This window comes from Caloenas nicobarica, chromosome 4 (genome assembly GCF_036013445.1).
Source record: "Caloenas nicobarica isolate bCalNic1 chromosome 4, bCalNic1.hap1, whole genome shotgun sequence".
Lineage (NCBI taxonomy): Eukaryota > Metazoa > Chordata > Aves > Columbiformes > Columbidae > Caloenas > Caloenas nicobarica.
The window spans coordinates 20,317,589-20,333,720 of record NC_088248.1 but is presented as its reverse complement, the minus strand read 5'-3'; the positions used below and the strand labels follow the sequence as shown (position 1 = coordinate 20,333,720).

The window sequence follows — 16,132 nt, the reverse complement described above, 5'->3', positions numbered from 1 at the left end:
AAGGTTTTTTCCCAGGAAAAAAAACCAACACACAACCAAACAAAAACAAAACCACAAACCTTACACCATGAAGTTCAGCCTATAAGAATAAATATTTCAAACTTCATTGAAAGTAACAATGCAGATGTAGTAAGCATGCCTGCAACTACTAAGGCTGCAGGTTTGACTTAGTCTATGCTACCACTAACATAGTATTTCTGCCTGCTGTCCTGACACATGCAGAGAAAGGCAAATAGCAGGAAAAAAGGTGAGGTTGCCAGTGACTCATCATCTTGCAGCCTGAGTGAGGGAGAAGTGCACAGTTGTTCTCAGCATGTCATTAATTTTAGGCTGCAGAGCTTTTCTGGACTGGAGTTTTAATTGAAATATTCTCCTGCAGCACCAACCTTTTCTGCAGTTACTCCAGCAGCTGTTTCTGCATGTTGCTGTGTTTCTCAATACTGACTTCGGACAATCTTCTATGCTACTCCCTTTTTTTTAAATAGAGGCTTCTCTCTTCTTTCTATTGTCTGATCCCTCTTCAGGATATGGTAACTGAATTAATCTTACACTAAATGCATGGATGGTGAGCTGAGTAGGTAAGAAAAGGAATATTAATCTTCACATAAAGATTTGTTTTTTCTGAAATAGAAAATGGTCCTCTCAATGGAAGAGAGTTTTTGTTATTCTCACTCTGGAACTAGGGAACAGAAAATATTATTATTGCATCCATTTCTCCTTGGCAGCAATGATGAAAGTTGTATTTTTCAACAGGTTTGGAATGACTGTTCCGTGGCTTTTCCCTTGGTTCCTGCCACCATCTGGAAAGCTTGTGGAGAGAAAGTATCTTCATTCGGCTTTGCAAAAGAGGCCTGATTCAGGCTTAGGCTGTTTTGTTGGCTGAAGAACTGGAGATGCTGGACAAGGATAGAACAAGGCAAGTCTGCAGCCTACCCTAATACCGAAGGAAAGCTTAACTTAGAGGTCTTAGAGGTGTATCTCCAACAGCCAGTTTGTTCAGAAAGGAAATAGAGCAACGCTACCCTGGGTTGCTTTCACTTTTCTTGGAAGTTTCTCACATAGTGAGCATGTCCACCCTGTTATAGCCTATCTCACTTCCCAAGATGATATAATTAAAAACTTGTTACTGAGTAATTCACAGAAATGCCCATTAAGTTGCACACTAATTGCCATGCTCACCTCTAGTTTCTTTCTTTTTATGACTTTGATAAATTTTAACTCTGACACTGAAGAATTATATGGTTGGTGTTTGTATTAAAAATAACTTTGAGGAGTAATAAGGCTAGTGAAAATGTCTGGAGCTATTTTGGAGGCTTCTATTTGCCCAGCAACCTTGGTAGGTTCACAGTATAACAGAATAAATCTGGTTTACAACTGTCTAGATGATTACAAAGATGTAAAAAAAATGCTGCATATGAAACTACATTCAAATGTGAGCATGAATTAGCTAATAAAAGCACTGAAATTGTGTTCCAGTTACAGATGTAAAGTTGATTGTGTTTAAAAGAAAAAAAAAAAAGAGTTCCTAATGTAATGATGATGAAAAGGGAGACAGGAGAGAATAGTGAAAACTGAAAAGGCTGCACTCTCAGTGGCATTGTGCTGTCCTTCACAGACATGCATCTCCTAAACAACAGAAGTCAAAGGTTGTGTGCAGTGAGTTTTATTTCTTCAGTAGATAAATATGCCTAACACTTGCTTTAAACTGGCACATTTTCATTGACTCAACTGAATAAGGAACAGGCATTTCAGAGAAAAGAAAATAAATTAACAACCAAGCTCAGGGCTGATTTATTTCATTTTCATGAGTGAGTGAATGAATTACATGTACTGGTGGCATTTCAGTGATCATTTTAGAAGTAAATTTTGAACTTTCAAATTCAACTAGAGAACCTTACACTAAGAATAATGAATCAGCTAGTGTGTAATTTAATTTCAACTTTTAGTTTCAAATCATATGCTAAACTATTGCAGAAACTTTTAAGAGAACGAAACATTCTGCTTTTACTGGGAGCTAGTAGAATCAGTGGAGCAAGACACCAGGTGGCATGTACATCTTCCCCCTTTATTTATGTTGTTCTCATTTTTATGTTAGTGTAACTGTTTATATTGAAGGTTTAATATGAGGAATAAACTCTTATTCAGAAATCTCCTTAACAATGACCTTCTTCAACATCACTTAAGAGTATCACACAGCCCACAGGCTAGCACTGAATAGGAGCTAGTTCAGTGCATGCAGAAGCACCCTTGGGTACACTAAGGATAAGTAATTATTTGTGAGCCTGTGATTAATGCCTTCTTTCACTGCTTCCCTGTCAAGTTCCCAAGGACCAGCTGCTCCATTCTAACTTTTTGTTTATGGCATCTTCTAGCATGTGGAGATAACTCATAGCAGAATGGCCAACAGACAGAGATTCAGTTACTCAGTGTCATGTTGGTAGTGGAAGGCTGGTCTGATTTCTGGAAAACAAACTCTCAGAACCTTGGTTGCTAAATATCTGGTAATGTTGTAACGACCTGTCTGTTCAGCAGTGAGTGATACCTCTCTGAGCTGATCTCTGAAAACTGTTCTGAAACTTCTAACATTATCGGAATACCCTTAGTTAGCTTTTGTGCAGTTTTTATTTTATATAAATAATCTCAGTTCAAAATAAGTGAGAAGATAGCTCAACTACAAAACCAACATCCCGTTCATATTTTTATCGATCACTAAATATTTAAAGCAAAAATAATCTTTACAAAACTATTACAGAGTGCACAATAATATACTCTCAGTGGATGGAATCCACTCGACTTTTTCCTCATAGTAGACTAGTCTACAATGATTAACTATTTTCAACTTCTCTTGTTGCCTGGGCACTAGCAAGGATTTTCTTCCTGTATTAAATACCCTTGAGGGTCAGAGGTTATAGCCTTGCATGTTGTGAAAGTTCAGCTAGAATCACAGAATCATTTTGGTTGGAAGAGACCCTCAGGATCATCGAGTCCAAACGTAACCAAAGTCTAGCATTAAACCATGTCCCTAAGAACCTCGTCTAAACACCTTTTAAACCCCTCCAGGGATGGTGACTCCATCAGTTCCCTGTTCTAATGCCTGACAACCCTTTCCAGGAAGAATTTTTTCCTAATATCCAATCTAAACCTCCCCTGGTACAACTTGAGGCTATTTCCTCTTGTCCTATCACTTGCTACTTGGGACATGAGACCAACATAGACATGGGCATTAAGTCCAAGCAAGAGGGAAAGTCTGCTAGAACTTGCTGTGCCACTGTGAAAAACACAAATGTGAAAAAATCCAGGCCTGATTACTGTGTAATTTTGGTCCAAGTGAACAACAACGAGTGGAAAAAACAAAGCAGAAAATTACAGGGTGCTAGTGATCTCATCTAAAATACTGGAAATGTTTCCAAACACTAAGTTTGCTGTGGTTTTATTGCTGTAAAAATAGCATTTAAAGCTTTGCTGAAATGTCCTAAGATGTCATGTTTAAATGACACTTACCTGACTCTCCAGCCTGCTCAATGCTCCAGCAGAGTTTTGTGTTGGCTGCACAGTCCCCAGCATCCTGCCTGCTGGAACATTACTCCAAACAGACACACAGAATCTGGGTCACGAAAGTACAATGTGGGACCTAGAACTGGAGAAATAAATAAATATATATATATATATATGTAATGTTGCAATAGAGTTCTGAGTAGCTCTCAGCCCATCTGTTAAGAACATTCAAAGCAGGATGTTGCTGAAATTTTGCAACTAACATCTGTAAGTCCCCTTTAAATCTTCTGAATTAATGGAAAACACAAGACACATAGTTTTAAAAGGGGTTATTTTTATCTAGATATTAGAGACTCCTCTTACACTGTCATCTTTGAATGCTGCAGTATAAGGAGGGTTCCCCCAGGAAAATGTATATGGTCATCAAAGGATAATTTTTTCTGACTTCTGATTGCACTCAGAGGAGAGGTTGTAGCCAGATTAGCTAGTAATGAAGTCATTAACATCAGTCTAATTCTAGGGCTGGAAGAGTTCCCCTAATTCCTACAACATGGTATGACAATTGCTTTTAATAGCTGCCTTTTATGTAGACACAGTACTGTCCAGATATCCAGTTTTACTTTTGTTCTTCCCTCTTTTACAAAATCAATTAGAAAATAACAAGTGAGGAAAACCACATGGAACCGAGGTCAGGTCAGCAGCAATCCACTATACCGCTTCCATTTAAGCAGTGTGTTCATCATAAGGATCACAGCAGCTGTCTAACCAGCTCATTCCTCTTTTTATTACCTTTTTAAAGATGACACAATGAAACCTGATTGGAATGTTTCCTTTCTCTTTTAGAAACTTTTTTTTTCTGGATTCACTTTCAAATCTTTCAAGTGTCAGGGTTGTTGAAGAAACCAGCTTTTTTTTTTTTTTTTTGGTTCAAACAACTGGTTTTGTATGCACAGCAAGACCTTGAAGAGATCACAGAATCACAGAATGTTAGGGATTGGAAGGGACCTCAAAAGATCATCTAGTCCAATCCCCCTGCCGGAGCAGGAACACCTAGGTGAGGTCACACAGGAAGGCGTCCAGGCGGGTTTTGAATGTCTCCAGAGAAGGAGACTCCACAACCTCCCTGGGCAGCCTGTTCCAGTGTTCTGTCACCCTCACTGAGAAGAAGTTTCTTCTCAAATTTAAGTGGAACCTCTTGTGTTCCAGCTTGAACCCATTACCCCTTGTCTTACTGTTGGTTGTCACTGAGAAGAGCCTGGCTCCATCCTTGTGACACCCAACCTTTATATATTTATAAACATTAATGAGGTCACCCCTCAGTCTCCTCTTCTCCAAGCTCAAGAGACCCAGCTCCCTCAGCCTTTCCTCATAAGAGAGATGCTCCACTCCCTTCATCATCTTTGTGGCTCTGCACTGGACTCTCTCCAGCAGTTCCCTGTCCTTCTTGAACTGAGGGGCCCAGAACTGGACACAATATTCCAGATGAGGTCTCACCAGGGCGGAGTAGAGGGGAAGGAGAACCTCTCTCGGCCTGCTAACCACCCCCCTTCTTATACACCCCAGGATGCCATTGGCCTTCCTGGCTGCAAGGGCACAGTGCTGGCTCATGGTCATCCTGCTGTCCACCAGGACCCCCAGGTCCCTTTCCCCTACACTGCTCTCTAATAGGTCATTCCCCAACCTGTACTGGAACCTGGGGTTGTTCCTGCCCAGATGTAAGACTCTACATTTTCCCTTGTTATATTTCATTAAATTTTTCCCTGCCCAACTCTCCAGCCTTTCCAGATCTCGCTGGATGGCAGCACAGCCTTCTGGTGTGTCAGCCACTCCTCCCAGCTTGGTGACATCAGCAAACCTGCTGATAGTACACTCTAGTCCCTCATCCAAGTCGTTGATGAATATATTGAACAGTATTGGTCCCAGAACTGACCCTTGAGGCACTCCACTAGATACAGGCCTCCAACCAGACTCCGCCCCATTGACCACGACTCTCTGGCTTCTTTCCTTCAGCCAGTTCACAGTCCACCTCACTACCCGATCGTCCAGTCCACACTTCCTCAGTTTTGCCGTGAGGATGCTGTGGGAGACGGTGTCAAATGCTTTGCTGAAGTCAAGGCAGACCACATCCACTGCTCTGCCATCGTCAATCCACCTTGTTACGTCTCCATAAATACAGCAGAAAAGGATGAAAACATGTTGACAGAACACTTTATTTGGACACTAATAGTAGTATTATTTATAAAAGTAGTCCCAACACAATCTGAAACAAAATAAGTTTGTGAAGAAGGCAGCTTAGAAGAAGTTGTGGAAGCTCCATCCTCAGAGGTATTAAAAAAACAATGAAGATTGGAGCAACCTGCTCTAATGTTAAAGTTAGCCCTGCTTCAGGTAGGAGGCTGGAAGAGATGACCTGTAGATGCTGTCTTCCAGTGCAAATTATTCAATGAAATTAGGCCTTGAATTAAAAAATAATGTGATGGAGGAGGGAGGCAGAAATATGCAAATGCACACAGATGTGTGATTGCATAAGCATTATTTTCTTAGGAGACTAAATTAAACACCAATAATTCCAAAGATATGAGCTGGGAACACAGTCCTATTTCTATTAATATATATGTAAAGGAGCTATTGCCTACAGTTTTGTTAGGGCCTTCTGCAGCTGGGTCTAAAACAATAAGCCTCCGTTTCAGTTGCTTTTAGTTTGGTCAAGCTGAAATTGTTAGAGCTGAAATTTCCTGCACTGAATGACTTATTTAGGCTAGTTATTTTAAGTCCCATCAAGAGTAGTTCAGTCATTTCCAAAAACAAATTAGCCGAAATATGCATTTCTTTCATGTAAAGAAAATGTTTATAACTATTTAATTAAAGCTGTGCTTTTTAGTAATGTGTTCAAGTTTGGCAGCCTAGAAAATCTGCACGAACTTGGCCAAGGCATGAATTGGTCAGTTTATATGGCTTAGTTTACATAATTGCATAATTTGTTGGCACTGTGTAGCTGGTCTCCAGCAGCCTCTTCACAATGAACATGCTCCATCTCAGATGTTGCTGGTGGAATTTGAGTATCATGACTGAATGGACAGCACAGTAAAAAATTAAGACAGGGTGGAGGTGAAAGGAAGGAGGAAAGGCTGGGTGTAGCGGAAGTGGGAGATTTATGAACACTGAAGCATATTCTTTTCCCATGCTCACTATCTTCTCATGAATATATCATTTTTTAAAAGTATTAAATCTTTAATCACAGTATGATGCAACAATTTCCTTTTTCTCTCACAGGTTTTATGAACAAAGTGGATTCTCTTCATCAAATGGACCAAGCTCATGAAACAATTGTATAAATATCCTTACTTGAAAGAGGAAGATATGTAGAAAAGGAGGCATAAGATGACAGAAAGCAAAGCATGGGCTTGATGACAAAGGCAACTGAATGCAGCCCTGAGGAAAGAAGTCCTGTCCCTGCCTTCATCTCACCATTTCCCTGTGGTTTGGGCAAGTTCCTTAACCTAGATTTTTCACAAGTGATGATAATTTTTGGAGTTCCCTCCTACAAGAAGTCTTGACTTTAAGTTGCTTTGGATATCTGCCCTTAGGATGAGATGCTTCATGCTCCTGAAGCATATACTTTGAGCTGTTATAGTCAGCTAGCTCAGATGCAGGTTTCTCCAGTGCAGACACTGTGATTTGAAGAAATAAGTGCCCTCTATAGAGGTGAGTTCAAAAAAGCATTGAGGTCTCATAGCTGCAACAGAACACACTGGGGGCTGTATGTGAACACACATAGTCCTAGGGAATGCTTAACAATCTTAAAAATCCATCTCCAAGTATCACATACTGGACCCAAAATTATTAGGTTCTTCCAGTCTTTTTCCATGTGTAAAGTAAAATTCCCAACCTTCAGGATTTTTGTACCATAAAAGGAGGGCAAAATAAAAGATAAAATTATTCTGGATTTATAACATGGTGCAAGGAATGTGCAGCAAATCAGACATGGGGCCATACAAAAGAAGAATACATGAAATACAGCGTATCTGGTTTTCCTGGTTTTTATTTTTATTTTATACATACATATTCTAGCCAGTGTGAAAATCACATTTCTTGTGCCCATGTACCTAATTACTATAAGATGCAGTGTAACTAAGGCTTTTTTTATGAAATAAAATTAGTGAGAGAAAGCTGTAGCCAGCAATGCAGCATGTAAACCCCAACCTGATGACTTCTGCTGTCACCAGCATCCGGTGTTGGTCATCACAGGGCAGGCTGACACTTGGAATCCCCAGGCTGAGAACAGGGACCGGTGAAATCCCAGGTGGGCTCCCAGTGCCTCCCTCCTTCCCATCTCCTCTGCTGCCTGGCAGTGATCTACGCTGCACGTGGTAGCCCTGAGTACAACTAATCACGTTAACACTAGTATCAGAACTAATCTAGCCTCAGGAATGTGAAACACTATTTGATCTATTTACCCTGACAAGAAGCAGCATAAAGAAAAACTCCACCTAGCAACTATGCCATTACCAAAGTACACTAGCAGGGAAATAAACCATACGTTTTGGGTTTTTGTTACAGGCTACAACAAATTAGCCTGGGAGAGTTCCTGTGACTCCCGTTCCTGTGTTCTTAAAAGCATGCTACACACACTCAGTTTTAACAGGTATGCAGATGTTTAGTATTTTAAAATACTTCGGCACAGCTTAATATGACATTCAAGCTGAGGCTACGTGACTCAGGGGAGAGCCTGTACGGCTTATACAAACAGATATAATTAGTAATTTTAAAACAAGTGTGCTTATGTTGATACCTTTTACCCCTTCAGGCAGGTTCACGACAGTAACCAGCTGCAGCTTTCAGATTTCCATGTTCCTGCAATACCTTAATCCTGGAAGGACAGGTAAAGTTCCTACTTCCTCTTGCAGGAAGACAGATAGTCACTCGCCAGAGGCAGGCGCCACTGGTACAAGTGGCATAATCCTTAATTAGCCAGTGCAGCATGAAAAGAATCAGAATTGGTATTGTGTTAGTAACAGTTAACAACATATTAACAGTTAATATGATATTTAAGATATGTGGAGTGAAATCTTGCCAGTGTTGTTATTCCTGTACATGAAATGTATCTTCTAATGCACCAGTTGTTCACAAAACCATTAGCTCAACAACTGCATGGTCATATTTTGTATCTGTGCATGTAGGATCTGTGGCAGACAGTGACCTGACATCACCAATGAGCTCAAGTCCTTTCCCCAGCAGAGACAATAAACTTCTCCACACTGTCCTTATTTATAGCTTAAACTCTAGGGAAGAGAATTACTAAGCACTTGACATTCACAGCCTTCTGGCAGAGACTGCAGCTGGGGAAGGGTGCAGTGTAAGCCATTTTTGGCTAGTGGTTTAGAATATGACGATCCCTCTACTAAAAAATAAATTACAGACAGTAAATTTGCTTCACTTGCAATTTTATTTACAAAAAGGTATCCTAAAATATTTGATAAAGTCTAGTCATGGATGGGTTGGTTTAGCAACTTTGCTATAAGATTTTTTTAACTGTCACAGGATCAACCTTTCTAGTCTACAGGTATTTTTATAAAGCAGGCTTTTAAAAACAGTCCCTCAACTGCCAGAAAAATCGACCATTTTTGGGTAAAGAATTTTCAGGCGTTGGTACTAGAGTTAATTGATAAACTATTAAACTGTGAAGTTGTAATTTACAGCAGCTATAATGGTAACAATATCTGAATGATCACCCTATGCTGCCACTCAAGCCATACCTCATCTGTTATAGCATGAAATACTGTAAGACGGTTTGTAACGATGCATATATCTTGTTACCTGCTGATAATAACCTATCAGCAAGGACAACAGTTTAATTATATAGTACATCTCCTGCTGGCTTCCAGGTATTTCTGCTGCTCTTTGCTAATTTCTTAGCTAAAAAAGAATCAGTCTCCTTGTTTTACACTAGTACATTAATTTATGAATGGAAGACAGAAAGCTTTTATTAGCTGCTGAGGTGCCTTAATTATTTGTGTTGTCATCATGATATAAAAATCTAGCCCCAGCCGCCTATGAATCCTGATGAATGGTGAACAGGCCTCAGATCAGCTAAATAATGTGGAGGAAATCCCAGAATAGACCTCCACAGAGACATGCAGGATATTATCTGAAAGGTGGCACTCAGCCCTGGCCAAATGGGATCTCTGCTTACAGTGATGCAGTACAGACACCTTGGATTAAATGATGTCCTGCTACTATAGTCCTTCCTTGAGGTTCCCTCTGAGCATGGAATCACAGCACCTGTCTTGGGAGTGGTACTGGCCCAGCAAAAGCAGAAGGGCCTTCAGTATGCAGGAACATTGGAGGTGGGCACCCGTGGATGATTTTCAGTGTTTGGCACAGAAGCCACGTGAAGGTAAATTGATCTGGAATTAATGATACGGAATTGGAAGTCCTTATGTCTATGGAAGAATAATCTATGTGGTCTAGGTACTGGAGACCTCCAACATAGTTCAATGCCTTTGAACGCCTCCTCAAAAAGGAGTTTTCAGCATATATTCCCTTGAGCACTATTAATAGTGCTTTCTACCAAAGTTTGTTCTTTGCAGAGACAAATGTATCAGCTTGCTTGCAAATGCATCAGCATTTATTCCTGGAGCGAACTCCTGTCCTATTGAAGTCTGTAAAACGGGAATCAGAAATCTGGGTTCCATGAGAAGAATGTCTTTAAATTTGGGAACTACTTATTAAAAAAAAAAAAGATGTTGCTTCGTACACATCTCTGAGTAATCAACAGCTGTTAATAAATAACTGATAGTAGGGCTTTCTCCCCTCCATTTCTGAGCAATTACTTTTGAAATACGTTTGAAAACAAGAAATATTTTATCATGCATGCCCAGCAAATGGACATGTCTCAGACGTTCTTGCTTTGCCTAACACACTATAATTTGGCATTGAGAACTGGCAATGTATTATAATAATGAGAACTGGCAGTGCATTATAGTCATGTAGTTAAAATGACCTTTAATGTCACTCTCTTCTATTATGAATTTTTAAGTGCACAGAAAGACCTCATGAAAAACATGAATGCAAGGGTATTCACCCTCCTGGGTTTTGGCTCCTGATGGTGCAGTAATGAAATAAAGGATATATCAACAAGAGTGTGTCATGTAAAAAGAAAAAGAAAAAAAAAAAAGAAGGAATAAAATAAGTATATCTGTGCAGACTAACAAGTTTGTTCCAACAACTGAGGTTGGGCTGCTCTGCTTTACTGACCTGCAGAACGTGATCGACTTCATGCAAAACAGGTTATTTTGACAGAACAATGCATCTCACAGAGGGGCTGTTCCAGATTGTCCTTCTCCCAGCTGTGGTGGCTGCAGCAAGCTGAACACCCTGAGCGCACAGCAGGGAAACGTTTGGCTGACACAACCCTGCACCTGACATTGGAAGGTTTGTGTCACATGTATTACTGGCCACAGCCTGGAAGATGTTTATGTTCTTACAGAGCCAGGATACTGCAAGGCGAAGTGACAAGGGGCTTTTCACTATTCTGAAAAAATCTAGCATTATGTTATCCATACTACCCATTTACTCCACATCAGCCTGTATCTCTGTCCCCTATGATCCCTCTCTATTTTCAGTGAAGATCAAGAAAGCCCCAGAATGGATTTGACATTAATATCCTTTTTCCCAAATAATTCAAACATTCTTTAAGACAGTAGGGTATAATATTACACTCTAAAGAGCTAGCAAAGCTGACCTTTGTTTGAGTTTGCAGAATGAAAATCATTGTGACAGGCTATAAAGTCATACTACATGCTCTTAGAGTTTAGAACAGCCCAGTAGGCTTCCAAAGAATGAATTTGATACCCCTGTTGATCTATAAAAATTGTTTGTACTAAGTTGATCTATAATTATCTTCTTCCAAGATAAGATGATCGATACCTTTTTCTTTATCTAGTACATGTCAACCCAATTACTGACTCTAAATAGAAAGAAAAACATTCATAATGGGCAAAGGAAGTGCTGTGCTATTGGCTACTTGGAAAGTATAGCAAAACATATAGTGGTAATTATGAGGAGTTTGTTCTGTGGTATCAGACTCTCTTAAACGTAAGCAGCACAAATATACCTGCTGCATAGAGAAGGAATCACAAGGTAGTGGTTGTGCACAGTAAGGAGAATTTCCTATTACTGACTTTTACAGAGGTCATTTTGCATGTCTTAACAATACAGTTCTTAACAAGTTTCTGCCCCATGCGTCCTTTTCTTCCTACCTTTTGGTTTCATTAGGTGGAAAGTGCTATTTTTAACAATGGACTCATAAATCTATTTGCTTCCTTGGGTTTACTACCAGCTAATACCTTCCTGTTATACTGCTATCAGCTACAGTATCCCTGGATTACTATTTTCAGTAGGATTTCACTTGACTGCAGGTTTTCGGGTCCCTGCCTGCATTTAATGCTCTTTCAAATGTATACACTAAGATGGTAAAGAACTTTTCCTCTAGCTTTTTATCTCTGTCACTGCTATGTTAACTAGGCTCCCTGCAGAATAGGTTTTCTCCTCATTTTTGCTTTGTGAACTTCTTAGAAAACAGTGACAAATTTTCACTAGCTAGCATCAGTTTTCCGTACTTGCTGATGTCTCTCACACAGCAGACACAGAGACACATGCGCCAGGTACAAGGTTAAATACAATACTTAAACTATGTATTTTATATTTATAACAAAGCTACAACACAATTTTAAAACTCGTGAAATAATTGGAAGCTAAGCAGTATGAGTCCCCTCATGTTTTTAATACCAGAAAAAAATAAAGGAAAGCAAGAGTATATTAAAAGATGTAAAATACTCACAAGTCTCGGAGAAGCTGTGAGCAAGTTTGCACAGAACAAGTTAGGATGAAGTTTGCTCCAGTGACAGCAGCAAACGCTCCACCCCCTTCTCCATTCTGTTTTACTTTCAGTTGTTATATAATAATGGAGGACTAGTACGCAGTACAGCATGAAAATTATTCTCACTACAAATACCAGATAGTAGGGATTTCCTACTGCGATTTCTGAGCAATTTTCAAACTTGGGAAAAAAACAAAACAGAAGATCCCACAATGTGGGGAAAGACACGTGCCTCTGATTCAGAAGGCAGGCAAATGACTGACAAGCACAAAAGGCAACTGTTTGCTGTCCCAAGCAGCGACATTTAAGCATGCTACCTCTTATCCTTCCATAAAGGCATACAGTTTGTGCCCTTGGCTCTGCATAGTCCCTCCCCTCTTTGTAATGTATGTTCCTAGCCAGAGCTCGGAAGAATTGTGTATCTTGGAAGCAAACATTGTAGCTTTATGCTCTAATTCCTTCTCTTCTCCACACCCTGAACAGTATTTTACTGGGGCAGCCACCACAGGAGGGAAAGAGAAGTTGCTTCTCAAGGCAACATCAGGAAAGAAGAGCACAGCCACAGAAAAGGATTGGCAGGACAGAAAAGAGTTTCTCCAGAAGGTACAGCATCTGGCTTGCTGTGGGAGAACAGGAGGTGTCATAGGTCCAAGTGGCGCCAGAAGAGAATCCTCATAAAGGAGCTGAAAAAGTACTCTGTGAATTGCACTGGACTCAAAAAGTTGTGGATTTTAGCTGTTAAGACACATGTGGGGTTAGTACCTATGATAATCACAGGGCATGGCGGCTGTAATCCTAAAGTCCTTCTTAGTCACCTCACAATGAAAAAGGTTTCTACCTGGAGCTAAACTTTAATGTCCCGAAGATGACGCTCAGCAGCTCTCTAGGAGCATTCTCAGGCTTCCAGGAGCCATCACTTACCTATGTAAAGGTCATGCACTCCAGAGGAACAGCGAAAATTGTATTTCCTCTCTGTGAAGTTTTCTTTTTTGTCCTCTTCTATGTTATTCTGGGTGGTGGTTGTTATTCCATGCACATGACGTTCTGCAAGGTGGTAAAAATATTCTGCAGCTAAATGAGAGGGTTTTAGAAAAGGCTGTGTCTCCTAACTGAAGAAGAGATGAGTTTCCAGAGTTGAGCATTTCCTTCCTGTTTCTTGGTGAAATAACATTTTTTTCAGGAACACTATTTATAAAACCTGCTGAACAGTACCAGTTAGTTTCCTGTGCTGGAATATTCTATTACAGCCAGATTCAGAAAAATCTGCATAAGGCCCTAAATAAGACTTCTGTATCTTGAACATCTGTCATACAAGAGAGAGAAACAAGGACCGAAACTGCTTCCAGAGAGTAGTTCTAGATGGCTGCATGATGAATTCATTACCTGAGGCAGTTTGCTGCCATTTCTTAGCACCCCTGTGAACCTCGTCCTGTGGTCCAATGCTCAGGTCCAGCATCCGTTCCGCAGAGAAGGCACCAAAGTGAAACGCAGCCACGTGGATTAGCTCCTGTAGGGGATCTGGTTTGGAGTCACTACCACTGCAAAGAAACTTCCAGCAATTTGACACTAGACAAAAGAGCAGAATTCACAATTTGATGCTCCCCAGGGACTCTTGGCTCTCCCACATGACACCGTATCTGAGCCTGCAGAAAAGTAGCTGCTCACATTCCATGTAGTCTGTCTCAGGTTAGAGTGTTAGTGTCACTTTACAAGCAGTTGTGCAGACATAGGAGGTGAACTGTGCCTCAACTGGCAGCTGTTAGAAACCTGAGCAGGATTTGAAAGAGAAAATAAAAGTACAGACTTGGCTGGAATTGTTGCCGTGACAGACTACAAAAATGCAAGTAAAAAGGAGGTACCTGCATTGCAAGGAAAAACACCAGCCTAGAGAAATATTTAAACTGAAGAAATATACTCATTTATTAACTGTCTTGTGATAAGGGCACTTCTAAGACAATAGTGGTCATAAACACCTCTGTTTCTTTAGTTAACACCAACTCTTTCAAAGAATGAGAGCAAATAATTGCAAGTATACATGAGTGTATATATTTGGACTTGGGATCCCAAATTATCTCATATTTGTTACTGTTTCAAACTGAAAGAAAATGGATTGTTTTCCATTTGTCTTTGCTTTTTGATGTGACACCTTTGCTTATGCTATAATTTGTCAGAATTTTCTCAGCTAGGAAAATTTATAAGCAAACAGCCAAGAATAAGCACACAGAGCTTTAGGTATTCAGGAATTATATTCTGTGGGAAAAGGAGAAGAATCACTCAATTTTTTTAAATCACTTTTCAAGCAGTTTTCTTTGAACACTGCAAAATGAAAACACTGTACGTAGAGTGGATTTTTTTTTTAAGCTACCTCTCTGGGTTCGTTCTTTTTTAATGTTTTGCTGGCATTTCTGAAGATAAAGTATATAATTTTCTAGCTTAATATAAAACCTGTTCCTAAATGTTACAGTAGTTGTATATAAAAATAATGCAAGTGTCAGTATTTAGTATGTTACAATAGATTGGCAATACCATCTGCACTCAACATTTGATTCTCATTCATTTTCTTAATTACACAAAAATGTGCTTCCTAATTACACAAGAGACATTCTATAGTCATCTAAACAGTACTAGCCACATCAAGGTGTTTATAGCATAAGTTATTCTCATACTCTCCTACAATCGAAGTATCCATTTCTATTATAATTTATGCAAGTTTCATTTATAGTGGACACAGGCTATTTGGCAAGATATTGGCAATTACTCTCACTAATGAGCTACTAAATTGTGAATTAGTATTGTAATGCAGTGACAAAGAACTTGAATCACGCAAACAGAAAACTGAAAAAAGGTGCATTAATGGCATTTTGAAAATAAAACAGGATCACTGAAAATTCAAACACGACCATCCTGGTTTAAAGCAGCATCACCCAAACGTTTTGTGTGGCTGCACGACAGCCAACAAGAAGTATGGGTTTTTTGTGCTCTTAAGTTTCCCCATATTCTCATGAAATTAATTCCTTTGGAATCGGTGTAGTTCTGTTGCTGAACACCAAGAGAGGAAGTATTGCTACAGGAGCAAGAGAGTGAAGTAGTGGAAGGGAAGTAGGGTTTACCCAAGCAATGTGGTGTGGGTGGTTGTACAAAAATGCTGGATTTTCTCTAGTCTGGGAAAAAAATGACAGTTCTTGCAGAGCCAGATACCTTCAGGATGGCCCCCAACTGACCCAGCTCAGAACCAACTTTCTTTGCTAAATTACTGAATGCTTAAAAATAGAACTCCACTATGCTCTTATCACCTACTGTCTTGGTAGCAGTTCTTTTAAAAAAGCTGTCTTGAAATGGAGGTCTTCTCTGATGCGTGCTGTTAGAGAACCTGAACCCAGTTGTACAGGCAGAAGCAGAGGACAGTATTTGCAATTCGAATAGTGTCTCTTCCGGAGTATTTTTTATATAGTGTTCCTGCTGTGTTTGAATTTTTGCCGCAGGGCTGAACTACTACACCCGCAATTATCAACCTAATGAAATTTGAAAGAACTGTTGTTTTCTTCCTCTAGGTGACAGAGTGGATATAAAGAGCTGCTAAGCAGGTACAACTTTGGCTCCCCCACTCCAAGCGTGGCGGCCAGAGGAGCTAACTCAGGGAGAAACAGCCGTCTGCCTCTGAGGAGTCACATCACAGTCATCCCAATAGCATTCACCATTGCTGCATGCCAAGAGCTAAGGTGAGCCTTGATTGTAGTGACAGTGGCCAGCAGCAGA

At 40.0% G+C, this 16,132-nt stretch overlaps 1 protein-coding gene across 3 annotated transcripts in view; it reads right to left on the bottom strand.

Annotated features, from left to right (window-relative positions):
- The window catches only part of IL15 (interleukin 15), a 38,405-nt gene extending 24,554 nt beyond the window's left edge, over nucleotides 1–13,851 (bottom strand). Inside the window, exons 1-3 of one of the 3 annotated variants that reach the window (XM_065634783.1) lie at nucleotides 13,760–13,851; nucleotides 13,298–13,420; nucleotides 3,502–3,637 (exon numbers count right to left, since the gene is read on the bottom strand). In XM_065634783.1, coding sequence (XP_065490855.1) covers nucleotides 3,502–3,564 — 63 coding nt within the window. In that variant the 5' untranslated portion in view covers nucleotides 3,565–3,637; nucleotides 13,298–13,420; nucleotides 13,760–13,851. Of the gene's footprint in view, nucleotides 1–3,501; nucleotides 3,638–8,287; nucleotides 8,385–12,337; nucleotides 12,603–13,297; nucleotides 13,421–13,759 lie in introns of those variants that run through there. The other 2 variants (XM_065634782.1, XM_065634784.1) reach the window with 2 other exon arrangements.
- Nucleotides 13,852–16,132: the final 2,281 nt, after the last annotated feature.